This window comes from Gorilla gorilla, chromosome 5 (genome assembly GCF_029281585.2).
Source record: "Gorilla gorilla gorilla isolate KB3781 chromosome 5, NHGRI_mGorGor1-v2.1_pri, whole genome shotgun sequence".
Taxonomy (NCBI): Eukaryota; Metazoa; Chordata; class Mammalia; order Primates; family Hominidae; genus Gorilla; species Gorilla gorilla.
Window position 1 is genome coordinate 146,587,226 of NC_073229.2, and position 14,257 is coordinate 146,601,482.

At 38.7% G+C, this 14,257-nt stretch overlaps 1 protein-coding gene across 2 annotated transcripts in view; it reads left to right on the forward strand.

Annotated features, from left to right (window-relative positions):
• The first annotated feature begins 2,892 nt into the window (after window positions 1-2,892).
• HSF2 (heat shock transcription factor 2) overlaps window positions 2,893-14,257 on the forward strand; it is a 33,496-nt gene continuing 22,131 nt past the window's right edge. The window contains exon 1 of one of the 2 annotated variants that reach the window (XM_004044612.4): window positions 2,893-3,247. In XM_004044612.4, the coding sequence (XP_004044660.1) occupies window positions 3,155-3,247 (93 nt within the window). In that variant the 5' untranslated portion in view covers window positions 2,893-3,154. The remainder of the gene's footprint in view (window positions 3,248-14,257) is intronic. The other variant, XM_004044613.5, reaches the window with a different exon arrangement.

The window sequence follows — 14,257 nt, forward strand, 5'->3', positions numbered from 1 at the left end:
TCAGAAAATGTACTAATTATAATAAATATTAACGATTATAAGTTCATAGAAAAACAAAACATAGTCGTTTAAGTTATTCCTGGAACATCTGGATTTTATTAAGAGATGAAGCGTGGCCAAGTGCAGTTGCTCACACCTGTAATCTTATTACTTTCGGAGGCCAAGGTGGCAGATCACTTGAGCTCAGGAGTTCAAGACCAGCCTGGCCAACATGGTGAAACCCCATCTCTTCTAAGAATACAAAAATTAGTGAGGTTTTGTGGTGCAGACCTGTAATCCCAGCTACTCAGGAGGCTGAAGCAGGAGAATTGCTGGAACCCGGGAGGCAGAGTTTGCAGTGAGCCAAGATCACACCACTGCACTCCAGCCTGCCAGCCTGGATGACAGAGTAAGTCTCTGTCAAAAAAAAAAAAAAAAAAAAGACAGAAGTGAAGCATAACAATAAATCTGTACATCTTAGTAGTAAGGGAAGCTCAGTTTACTAATTTTTCCTCTATAACAGCAGTTCTCAAAATGCGGTCCCAGGGCCAGTAGCATCTGCATCATCTGGGACTTGTTAAAAATAAAAATTCTTAACCTGTACCCCAGACTTACTGAGAGCCATGGAAGCAGAAGCAGCAATTTGTTTTTTAAGAAGCTGTCCAGGTGATTCTGCGCTAAAGTTTGAGACACATTGGTGTAAATTTAAAAAGCATGTTTCAGACTACGAAAGACCTGGTTTCAATTCCAACCTTAACTAGATGATTTTGGATACATCATCTAATTTTCTGGTGCCAAGGTTTTCTTATCTGGTTAATAACTTATCCTTGTCACTGCCCTTATAAGTATTACAAATACTACCTGATAAGTGATATTGCTCATTTGCTTACTGGAAGGCTCCCCTCTCCAAGTGATTCAGACGCATGCTTAAGTTTGAGAACCATTTGTTTCAAACTTACGGTCTATAAGATGCCATACATTGGAAACAGAATCACCTACACAATTTGCAAGGTCCATTGCAAAATGAAAATGTACAGTCCCTTGTTCAAAAACTGAGAATTTCAAGAGGATGAGAACAGAGCATTAAACTAAGTATGGCACCCCACTAAGCCCAGCCCTATGAATGCCCAGCCTTTGAATGTCCAAAGACAAGTTTCTGCTTCTATCTAATCACACCTTCTTTTTTTTTAGAAGAAAATAATATAATGCCATGAAAGTAGGCCACATTTCCTCCTTAGACACTGCCATTCTTACCTCCTGAGCTGTTGCCCTCCATAGACAGACATGATCATTAGCTTCCTGGTTTTTGCTCATTCTGTTGTCTTCCTTTTAGCTATTCAAATATATCTGTACCTCAAGACCCAACTTAAGGTCCCTATCTGCCATGAAATCCTTCCTTACCACCTTAACCTCCTAATCTGTCTTTTTAAACTTATCTAGTACTTATTTTATACCAAACATTTAGCTCTTTTTGTATATATTGAGTGCTGATCACTGTGGTCATATTGTTTCTTGAGTTTGAATATAAGCATCTTGAGCTTTGAAACAGTGTCATCATTGTACAATGGAAAGGGCACATACTTTTGAGCTCAATAAAGCTTGGGTGTAAATACTCTCTCCCATTTACTTGCTGTGACTGAAGAAATTAATCAACTTTTGAGTCTCAGAATCTCCTCTGGGAAAATGGGATAATAAAACCTAGTTCATTGGGTTGTTGTGAGGATTCAATAATATATGTAAAGCCCTTGGCATATATAAGGGCTCATCAAATATTACTTCCTCTATCACATGTATGCCTCCATATATCTGATTTTGCTTCAGCCAACATCCCAGTGCTAAGCACAAAGGCAGCATTCACTAAATATTTGCTCATTGGAAGATATATATATATATCTTCCATTAAATGATATATATATATTTAATGTACTATTTTACATTTACCCAAGAAGTAAACCAATCCTATGTTGAAGTTTTGTATGTTATCTCTGACTTGTTTGTAAGTTTTTGCCTTCACATGCTGACTTCTGTAAAAAAATAAAAGTCGAATTTTGTAGACTTCATATTTTCAAAGCATTTGCACAGCCATTATAGTATTAAAGGCACTCTTAGTGGGTAAAAAGATAGATCTTATTCCCAGTCAAGAAATGGAAAAAACTGGCACTGGTGGCTAAGGAATTGTTCTAAATGACAGAACCAGTGTATTTTAATATACAGAAAAACGTCCAAGAGGCTTTATCTAAACTGAGATCTACTGACTCCTTTTCCATTGTTTTTTTCCACTATACCAATCTCTCAGGCAAAAAAGAATATATCTGTAAAGTATACGCAGGAAAAACTATTTTAATTAACTAAAATAGTACAAATGAGTCTATTTCTTTTTATTCTGGGTACAGAGTAGGCACTTGATGACTGGATTAAAAACAGCACATGATGTATCAATTGCAGTTCCTGGTTTACAGTTTTAAGTAATAGAGAGTGAGTTATTTAAACTGCTCTTTTTGATAAACATATTTTAAAGAGGGCTTTTTCTCCCAATGAAAATGTAAGAACAAGGTTCATTATTTTTAAGACAATTTCAATTTGGGGCCTAGCACATCATGCTTGAGAGCTGGTTTGTTCCTTATGCAAATAGATCCTTTCTCTAAACTGGTGCAAACCACACTTTGCCTGCCAAACTTATGACTCAAAGGCCCTGAAGGGTTTTTGTAGCCTCCCAGCCACAGCCCAGAAACCATAAGCTGTTTCCACGTGAAACATCCAAACACGGTCTCCCAAGCCTAAGGTCTGCTACCATCAAGGCTTCTGTATAAAAGGCAAATGAGCAGGCAGCGCCCCCTTCTGCTCCCACCCCCTTCTGCTCCCACCCCCTTCATGTCAGCAGCAGCCAATCGCTTTTCTCTGTCGTGCAGTCGGCCCCTGGGATTGGCCAGAGACGGGACCGGCGCGGAACCACTGCGCGCACAGGCGGAGCGCAGAGACTCGTCCGTCACGTGCGGCCGCCCGGCCTCTCGGCCTTGCCGCGCGCCTGGCGGGGTTGGGGGGCGGGGACCAAGATCTGCTGCGCCTGCGTTGTGGGCGTTCTCGGGGAGCTGCTGCCGTAGCTGCCGCCGCCGCCGCCGCCGCCGCTACCGCCGCGTTCGGGTGTAGAATTTGGAATCCCTGCGCCGCGTTAACAATGAAGCAGAGTTCGAACGTGCCGGCTTTCCTCAGCAAGCTGTGGACGCTTGTGGAGGAAACCCACACTAACGAGTTCATCACCTGGAGCCAGGTATGGTCAGGCCACGGCGGCCTCTGAACCCCTTGAATAACCGCCTCCTCACTCGCTCTCCTGCGGGGTGGTCTCTCGCGGCCTTGCGGCTCGACGCTGTCTGCGAGGCCCGCGGTGCGGGGCCTTGGCGTTCGGCCTCGCGGGGGACCCCCTGTATTGTTCGCTCGGGGAGCCGCGGGGGCCCGGCCGGCAGCGCCGCTCGCCTCAGGCCGCGGTGGGGGAGGGGCGGCCCGCGCGGGGCGTAGCGGCCCAGGCAGCCCCTTAACGGTCCGGTCCGCGTTCGGAACCGGCCCGGCGTCGCGAGGGGAATCGGCGAGCCGAGGGCGCGGGAGCCTCTTTACTGCACACTCATCCTCCGTCCTCCCGCCCGGCTCAGGGGTTACAAATCGCGGAGGGGACAGGGAGCCCAGGGCCAGGATCATCAACGTGGGGCTTTATAGGAGGCGATCTTTACCTCAGCGACCGATCACCCCCGGTTTCCCTAACACTGCTTTGCATCTGGCATCTTTATGTGGAGAGCAGTCAGGGCAATAGACATACGTTCAAACGCAGGTTACTGCTTATCAGTTGGTTTTAAAAATATATAGAAATTAACAAATTATTCTTTTGAGATTCTGTGCTATTTGTATAATGGGATTATTAGGATTGTTTTAATAAAGTACTAATAGGTGGTAACTTAGTAGTTACTAAATTTCGCTGAACAGTTACCAGCAGAGGGGCATATCGATGTGTTGATTATTGGTTTGATCTCAACTCTGGTTCTAAACAAGGATGACCTTAGTCCAGCCCTTTATCTTGTCTGGCCTAAGTTAAATCTTTCGTAAGATGGATGGGTTGCCTAGGTGACCCAAGACCTATATCAGTCCCAAATACAAGATTTTAGGCAGAATGATTATTTAAATCCACAGTGCGTGTGCATTAGAATACACTCCTAGGCTGTTGGAATCATTTTTATGAAGGGAAGTGGTTAACTCTTATTGTAGATGATCACCTATTGAGGCATATTTTCATATGTGTAGTTCTTGAGAAGAATAAGTGAAAACTACCTGCATAGTGCCTGGCACCTGTTAAGTGCTGAGTAAATGTTATCTCCCGTCCTCCTTTCTTTCCTGTTCTCCTCCTATTATAGGAACTCTCAGTTTTATTTACTTTTGTCTTAACAGGGAGTGAGCACCATATTAAGACCCTGAAGTTTTGACTTCTGTGATACCATAGTTTGCCTTGTGTTACTATTTGTTCTTTTTTCTGACTTCCTTCTAGGATTCAATTTTTGTGTGTTCCTTATGAGCAACTGAGTTATCCTTTTAGCCCCACTCCCTGCTTGGAGTTGAGTAGGGGGGCGTGAGTGTTTATATTAAGCATTTAATGAATTCTGTACAATTGTACAAAGCTAGGTGAAAATAAGAAAGCCAGCCACTAGCATGTACTTAAAATAAACACATGTCTCATGCTTTTCATCAGTTAGAAGGATTAAAAGTTGACAAGAAGGATCAGTACAGACTGTTACTCAGACATGTATTCGTGTTAGAGATTGGACTGAGATTCTCTCCCCATGAAAGCTGACTTTATCATACCTTTTTGTCTTTTATGGGCCAGAAATAGGGGCTATATATATTGGCAGTTGCTTTTAATCAGAGTATCATGTCAGTGGTAGGCCTATTAAATTCTGATTAGTAACAGTGTTTTAATAACATTCTTATTTTCTGAGCAGTGTCAAATGTGGAGAGTTTCGTACTGATCCGTAAATGCATCATTCTATGAGTTCTAAGCCAAATAAACAAGCCACTTAACCGTTTTTTAATCCCATTATTAACTTTAAGCTTATGTGTTAACCAATTTTCTAATATGCCAATGGGACAATCAAAATGTAAGCTCAGTGAGATCACTATGCCAGAGACACACTAGGTGTTTAATAATTGTTTGATGAATAAATGAGATCCCTCGAAAATGTAATGGAGTGGTAGGAATGATGAAGATAAAATTATATTTGAAATGAATCTTAGAGATCATCTAGGTTAGCCTCATCATTGTGTAGATGAGGATTTGAAGCTTGGACGGGTGAGATTATTTATCCATAATTATACAGCTCGCCAAGATTGGAGATAAGACCCTAACATAAGCTTGTCCAACCCGAGGCTCACATGTGGCCAAGGATGGGTTGGAATGCGGCCCAACACAAATTCATAAAGTTTCTTAAAGAAACATGAGATATTTTTGCAATTTTGCTTTTAAGCTCATCAGCTATCATTAGTGTTAGTGTATTTTATGTGTGGCCCAAGACAATTCTTCTTCCAGTGTGGCCCAGGAAAACCAAAAGATTGGACACCCCTACCCTAATAGATTTCTGAGCTCCCAGATCAGTCTTCCACCAATAGAACTAGACTTAATACAAGTTGACATCATATTTAGTTTTATGCCAAAATGTTGCTTGCCACAAGTCAATGGACAATTCTGAATAAATGTTGTCTAGGGCTAAGCCTAGTTGCTTAGGCAGCTGTCTCATTTGTGCTCTCCATGGATTTTTCTAAAAGCAGTGCTAATACTGAAAAGTAAAACTTTAACAATAATGTTAGGTGGAAAAACCAAAATAAGTTACTTTCATCTTTCTCTTTTCTTTGATGAATAAATGAAACCCTAGAAAATGTAATGAGAGTGGTAGGAATGATGATATAATAGTCCTCAACAGGCTTTGAATTTCCAGGTGGCAGAGACTATATCACACTATATCATATTCATTTTTTTTTTTTTGTGGTAGAGTATCACTCTGTCACCCTGGAGTACGGTGGCACAATCTCGGCTCACTGCAACCTCTGCCTCCTGGGCTCAAACGATTCTTCTGCCTCAGCGTCTCGAGTAGTTGTGATTACAGATGCGCACCACCATGCCTGGCTAATTTTTGTATTTTTAGTAGAGACGGTGTTTCACCATGTTGGCCAGGCAGTTTCAAACTCCTGACCTCAAGTGATCCACCCGTCTCGGCCTCCCAAAGTGTTGAGATTACAGGTGTGAGCCACCGGCGCCCAGGTACTCTCATGTTTTGAAAGTTGCTATTTATGGTGGTTTCTGGTTTCCTTCAAACTTGTGTTGTATTTCTGTTGAGATAATTTAGCATTTATACTATGAAAATCATTGAGAACTTTTAGAAGAAGCAGTTGTTTTGGGAACCAGACAAGCTTTTGTGCAGTTTTTTTTTTCAATGGTGGAAAATAATTTATTTCTCTACCTTGAGTGTAAGGCAAGGGAAAAAAACTCTTACCAATTGCGTTTTGGAAAACGCAGTTGGTAATATCTTTGGATAATATCTCTGGCGACGTACATAACTTTAATTTTCCTCGAAATTTGCAATATGACAAAATTGAAAAGGGAAATAATACCTCTCACCATTAAATACAAGAATATAATAATCTGAACAATTGAAATTATACTTAAATATGTTATTGACTCTAAAATAATAGAAATGCCTTAATTCCAGACTGTCTTTAAGAAAGCATAATGTGGCTAGGCGTGGTGGCTCATGCCTGTAATCCCAGCACTTTGGGAGGCCAAGATGGGCAGGTTGCTTGAGCCCAGGAGTTTGAGACCAGCCTGGGCAACATGGTGAAACCCTGTCTCTACAAAAAAATACAGAAAGTAGCCAGGTGTGGTGGTGTGCATCTTTAGTCCCAGCTACTCAGGAGGCTGAAGAGGGAAGATGGCTTGAGCCCATGAGGCGGAGGTTGCAATGAGCTGAGATCACACTACTGCAAGCCAGCCTGAACAGCAGAACGAAATCCTGTCTCAAAACAACAACAACAAAAAACAGAAAGAAAAGAAAATATGTTTTACATATTTCCATTTTCTTCTTACTCTTCTGAAAAACAAAAATGAAAAGTTTTCATTTTTTTTAACGTTTCCTTTAAATGTAAAATTTTATATAACTGTTCTTGGCTTTGGTAGTCTGTTGTCAGAATCAAGTACAGAGATTGTACTGTCAGACGACCTAAAACTGTTTTAAATCTTAAGTGTCCTAAAGAGAGGGCACATATTAGCTTGGAAGCAACTGGTGAAACTTGATATTCAGAGACAAGGCTGTAGAGGTTAAATGAAGTTATATAGTAAAAAGCAGCCTTTACGAGTTAATGAAATGTTATAACCAACGTATGCTGAAGTGAAGCAGTATAAAAGAAGGAAAGAACTGGAAGGTCATCCTTTTGTCAGTGTTGTTACCTTTGTCTCTGTTCTTCAGATTGTTTGAGAAAATGAAGTGATTTCCACCAAAGACTTTATACCCAGCTTTCCCCCCTTTTTGTGCCCTTTGGCATTCTCTGCTTCTCTATCCCCCTCATGTCAGCAGAGATGAATTAGGAAATAGGTAGGAGGGAGAGAGAGCAAAAACAGAATTTTTCCATTGTTTTCTAGCTGTTTTGGATGAATTTGAGCAGTAGGCCCTTGGACTTCACAAAGTGCTAGTATTGTTTTGAACATCCCAGCAACCATTGCATTATATTAGTATTTCAAAGTGAAAATAAGAAAGACTACAAGTGTGGGAGGATGGGGGTAAAATCCAACTTAGATGGACCTGCAGAAAAGTTGAAAGATTGATTTTCAAGTATTTTTATTTGTATATATAAGAGAAAGAATGAGCTAAAGACTCTAAAAGAGTAGCTGGTGCATATTAAAAATGATAGATTGGCAAGCCACAAATTTCTGTTCCGAAAAATGTTGTAAAGTAATGTGGCTGAAGTATTAGATTATTAGGAATATTTTGAGTGTTCTAACAAGAGTGCCAAAAGGTTAACTTGGAGAGTAACGACTGTTTCTACTCTTTGGACTCTTGCCAACATTTGTGGGTAAGGTTTAAGGAGAAGGTGCCTATCTTTCCCACCTCACTCACTAGTAGTTTTCTCATCCTTGTAAAATGCTTAGGGAGATTCTGTGTTGTATTGCTTGAACTTCACAGGTTTAAAAGACAGGAAGGTGAATTTTTGCACTCAAAGAAGTTATTTACTAATTTTAGAATAGAGACTGAGGGAATACAATAAGCAGAGATAGAGTGATGTGAATGAATAAGGAGTGTATGTGAGAGAGAGTGAGCACAGGTATAGCAAGAGATTATTGTCATCTCCCTATTTTATATAATCAAATAGTTGAAATTCTAAAAATTCAGTTTATTTGGCCAAAGATTAGTCAGTCACAGATATTTGTTACGAATCTGTTATGACCTAATATTGTGCTAGGTATTAGGAATTCATTCAGTAGTGAACCAAAGTGCCTACCTTTATGGAGCTTACATTGAGTGGTGGATATCAGTAAATAGTAAGCAAATACAAGCTGGGTATGGTAGTGCATGTTGTAGTTCTGGGTACTGGGGAGGCTGAGTTGGGAGGATTGCTTGAGCCCAGGAGTTTGAGGCTAGCTTGGGCAACATACTGAGACCCCTGTCTCTTAAAAAAAAAAAAAAAAAAGTAAAAGGAAGCAAAACACAATCAATATCATTTCAGTTAGTGATAAATGCCTTTAAAAAAAACCAAGATAAACTGTGTGTTGGTTAAGATGCAATCATAAGTCAGAAGCCACAGGTATTTTCAAGAGGGTAAGTTTAATAGAGTTACTGACTATATCAGGGAAATTAAAGAAAATTAAAAGAATACAAGAATAGTTTTAAGAAGCAGCCACTACTGATAGGGCTGAGATAGAGTGCCCAAGTAAGAACCCTTTTTGCCAAGGCTAAGATTCTTACCTTATTGGAAGGAATATGGCCATGACTCAGTAGCGGAGAAGTCACTGGTGTTGCTCTGGTGGAACTTACTGGAAATGCATCCTTCAAAACTTGGTGGGAAATATGCCCTCTAGGTCAGGGGTTGGCAAACTGTAGTCCTTTTGCCAGCTGTTTTATAAATAAAGTTTAAATAGAACACAGCTATGCCCAATCTATTTACATATTGTCTATATCTGCTTTCTCACTACAAAGGTAGAGTTATGATGTTATAATCTGCAAGCCTAATTTACTATTTGTCCCTTTAAGAAAAAGTTTATAAATCTGTGTTCTGGAGTACTCTAAAAAACTGTTTATGGGGAGATATCTTGTTAGAGATACTCTGCTTTGAAACCTCCCAAGGGAGAGGGAGCACCAGTGAAAGCTGATGGTCTTTGAGTGTTGCTGACCACCATTAATATCAAGAGCTAGGCACTGGAGAACCTGCCTCCACTGCAGAAGCTTGCCAAGGATACATGAGTCAGGAACAAGAACTCCTTTTTCTTGTAATATCTCTCTTTTATCCCCTGCTGACAGAACTTAACATCATGGCACCTAGAAAAAGAAAGATATTTATTTAAGGAACCTAGCTCTATGCTTGTAGAGCAGACAATGAAGAATGAATTTGGAGCAATAAATTGATAACTGGCCCATAAACAGACTAGGATTTGTGGATATTTTAGGTAAGGTGATGAGGAAAGCCTCTCCAAGGAGATGATGTTTGAGGAGAGATCTAAATGATTAGAAAAGATGGGCCAAAGGGGAATGACAAAAGGTAAGGCCTTGAATGTGGCTGTTCAAGGAAGCAGGAAGGCCCATGTGATTAGAGTTTCTTTAGGTAATTAGGAGAGTGAGGGTAGGGAGGTAGGCAGGAGCAGATGGTATAGGGCCCTAGATCTATAGTAAGAAGATTGGAAATGAGGGGACCAGTTAGAAGACTATCACAGTTTTCCTATATGGTATTGAAAATATTGATGGCTGAGACTAAGGTAGCAGCAGTCAAGGTATTGAGATGTAGCTTTGAAATCTTTGAAGGCAAAGCTGCAGGATTTGCTGATAAATTGATAAATTGGCTATGGTTGGAGGAACGACAGTTAAAAATGATTCATAAATTTGGTTTGAACTACAGGATAAATCCATTTGCTGAGGAAAGATGTTAGAGATTCTTTTTGGCATATTAACTTTGAGATTAAAAATGGATCTCTAATAGTATTTGAAACAGCTTGAAAATTGTTTAATTTTTCTTAAATTTGACCATGCCTAGTCATATGGCCACACCTAATTTCAAAAGGGATGAGGAAGTGCAGTGCTAGAAAAAAAACAGGAGTATTTTTGAACAGCTTGACTGACTTCCACACACCAAGATGTCCAAGTGGAAATGTTGAATAGGTGGTTGAGTATAAGACTTTGGCATTCAGGGTGGAGTTTGGACCTTGTAACTGGTAAAGCCAGGAGACTTAATGAAATCATCTTCTGTGAAGATAGAAGGAACCAAAAGATGTATTATTCCAACATTTAGAGAGTATGAAGACAAAAGCCAGCAAAGGAGGCTGAGACGGAACAGTGAAAAAGAAGGAAAATCAAGGGAGTGAACCCACAGAAGTTAATGAAAGAAAATGGCTCAGGAAAGAGATCAACTGTGTCACATGCTGTTAGGAATATTCTTGTATATCTCTCCTGGTGTATATAAGCAAGAGTTTCTCTAAAGTCTGTACACTCATATGAATTGCTGGGATATAGGATATGAAATGTCTAACCTCAAGATAGTGTGAATTATCTTCCAAAGAGATCACACCAGCTTATTCCGCTATTAGCCATGTATGAGATTTTCTGTTAATCTGCCTCTTCAAAACTGTGTATTTGTTATTCTTACTTTTTACCAATCTAATTGATGTAAAGCATTGTCTCAATGAGGTTTTGATTTATATTTTCTTGATTATTAATGAGTTCTAAAACCTTTTCACGTTCGTTGGCCATTTGTGTTTCCTGTTCTGTGAAATGTTTGTTTTGCCATTTTTCTGTTTTTTTTTTTTATTATTTGTGAGAATTCCTATATATTCTACATATTCGAGTTTGTGTTTTGGCCATATCTTCCAGTTTGTGGCTTTTTACATTTTAGTTGTCTAGCACCTTTACTGAGTGGTTCTTCCTTTTCCAATGATCTGTATTGCCACTTCTATCTTACGTCACAAGTACATATAGATATTGTCTTAATCAGTTGGGCTGCCGTAGCAAGATATCATAGACCAGGTGGCTTCAACAACAGGCATTTATTTTTTACAGTTCTGGAGGCGGAGAAGTCCAAGATGAAGGCACTGGCCATTTCAGTTCCTGGGTTAGAGCTTTCTCTGCTTTGCAGACAGCTGCCTTCTCTCTCTGTCTTCCCAATGGCAGAGAGAGAGAGAGAGAGAGACAGAGAGTGTGTGTGTTCTGGTCTCTCTTATCTTATAAGGACACTAATCTAACCTGGGGGGTCCTATCTTCATTACCTGCTCTGAACCTAACTACCTCCCAAAGGCCCTACCTCCAAATACCATCATATCAGGGGCAAGGGTTTCAACATAGAATTTTGGGGGACACAAACATTCAGTGGTTTTGTTTCTGGAGTCTTTATGCCATTCCATTGGACAATTTATCCTGTGCCTGTCTTCTGCTGTCTTAATTACTGTAGCTTCAGAAAAAGTCTTTTGGTAGGGTAATCTATCCTTCAGGAGTGCCTTAAGTATTTTTGGTCTTTAGCTCTTCCACATATGTTTTAAAATCAAGTTCCATAAAAAAAAAAAAAAGCCTTTTGGATTTTTGCTGCAATTGGATCAAAACTATATAAATCAGATTAGGGAAAATCGATATCTCTTTGTTGTGTATTCTCATGACAAGGCATATTTCTAAATTCATTTTATTGATTTATGTTTGCTATTAGGTCTTGTGGATCTTTGTTCATTTTCTTCCTGGATATCTTATATATGTTGTAAATGGTGTTCTTGACTTAAAAATAGATGTCTAGCTGTTGCTGGTAATTAGAAATACAAGTAATTTTTGTATATTGATAATAAATCAGTGAGCAAATCATTTTACTGATTTCAGTTTTCTGAGTACACCCATAGTATCTGTGATTGACATTTATTTTCTTCCTTTCAGACCTTTATGCCTTCCGTTTTTCTTTTGGCAGTAACTAAGAGTGAGTAGAAGCAATTATCATGGGATTCTGGCTTTGTTCTTAATTTTTAAAGGGAATGTTTTAATGTTTCCCCCTTACTAGGTGTTAGAATGAGAGTTTTTAACTTCATTTTTTTTTTTTTGACATCAAATGTAGTCGGGTGACTTAGTGAGGAAGGGACTTGGTAGAATGGAAGACACAAGAAAAGATTGACTTCGGGGGAAACAGGAAATGGGTTTAGAACATACTGAGTTAAAGAACATAGTGTAAAAAATGTTAACATTTTAAATTGAAGTGTGTAATTTGAGATGATCAGGGACAGAGCTGTAGATGTGTTTATTATAAAATAAAGTCAATAATAAGATACCCTACTGTGGATGAATTCTAAGGAAAGAATATGAATGGTGCCACGATCAAGGATAAAAACCTGGAAAACACAGCTACCTCTTATTTGATAGGTGGAAGAAAATTGAAAGGAAATATGAGAGATAAGAGACTCAACAGTGTTTAGCATCAAAGCCCAGAGAGTAGAACATTTAAGGAGGAGATTGTTAGTTGTACCAAATGAAATGCCACAGAGAGGTGTAGGAAGATCAGGACTGAAAAGAGGGCATTGAATTTGATATTTGACATTTTAGAAATCTGGTTTCAGTCGAGTGAGGGAACCAAAAGCAGTTTTCAGTGAGAGTAAGTGGATGGTCCTGAATTGGAGAAGGGGGGTTTAAAATACCTGCTTGTTAAATTTTGCAGTTAAGGAAAAGACAAATGGGTAGATTGAAAAAGAAGGTATAAGAGGGAAAGTTCTTTTAAGATAGGAAAAGATGTATGCATTTTAATTTTGATAATTACCTAGTTGCCAATACTGGTTATTGTCAAGGGTTGTAAATTTAATCTAATAAGGGAAAATCATTAGTTGTTTTGCTCTACATTCTTCATTTATGAGTCTGGGTCTCTTCTAAATTTCACAATGTGTTTTTCATCAAAATTGTGTTTCTGTTAGGAAGAAAGTAGAGGAGAGTAGAGATAGAGTAGGAAGCTAGCAGTCTCCATGGATAAATTTATATTTTATCTATATGTCTTCTGGGTTTATTATGTCATGTCTCCAAAAGCTTGCTTGTAAAGAGTAAGATGACATCGAGCTCTTATTTTTCTTCCCAAATGGAAAATTTCTTAATCCTTTTCTGTCCTGATTATCCCCCCATTTGAATGCCATCTTGACTTACTACCTGGTAAATTCTCAGATAGATTTGCTGGTTCATCTATCCTCTCTAGTCAGTCCATTCATCTATTTAATCACTTCTTCTTTTGTACTAAATTGTTAACACTATAATTTTATAATCTATATTGGGTAGGGTTAAAATACTCCTCCCCATTGTTCTCAATATTTTCTTTCCTGTTGTTATGTAATTATTTTTACAAATGAACTTAAGTACCTAACATTTGGTTATGATAGCATCAATTCATCTTTACTCCACAAATCATTTTTTTAATTAAGAGAGAATTTAATGTATTGGTTAATTTAGAGAGAATTGACACGTTTACAATACTGCATTTGTCTTCCTTTTGTATTTCTATAGTTTTAATATTTTTAAAGTTCCTGTATATTTTTAAATTTTATTTTTAGATACTTAACATTTTTCTATTATTATTGAGATTTTTTATTCCATTTTAGTTTCTAATTTTTTAAATTGTGGTAAAATATACATAACATAAAATTAACCATTTTAAGTGCATTAAGTTAGATTCACATTGTTAGGCAACCATTACCACCATCCATCTCCAGAACAATTTTTATCTTTCCACGCTGAAACTTTATACCCATTTCACAGTAACTTCTAACTCCTTCCTCCCTGCAGCCCCTGACAACCACCATTCTACTTTTTGTCTCTGAAATTGGCTATTATGGAAACTTCATATAAGGGGAATTGTACAGTGTTTGTTCTTTTGTGACTGGCTTATTTCACAGCATAATGTTTTCAAAGTTCTTTTCATGTTGTAGCTTGTGAGAATTTCCTTTTTTAGGTGAAATAATATTTCATTGCATGTATATACCATACTTTATCCATATATATTTCACCATGTGTTGGTGGATACTGAAGTTACTTCTACCTTTTGCCTG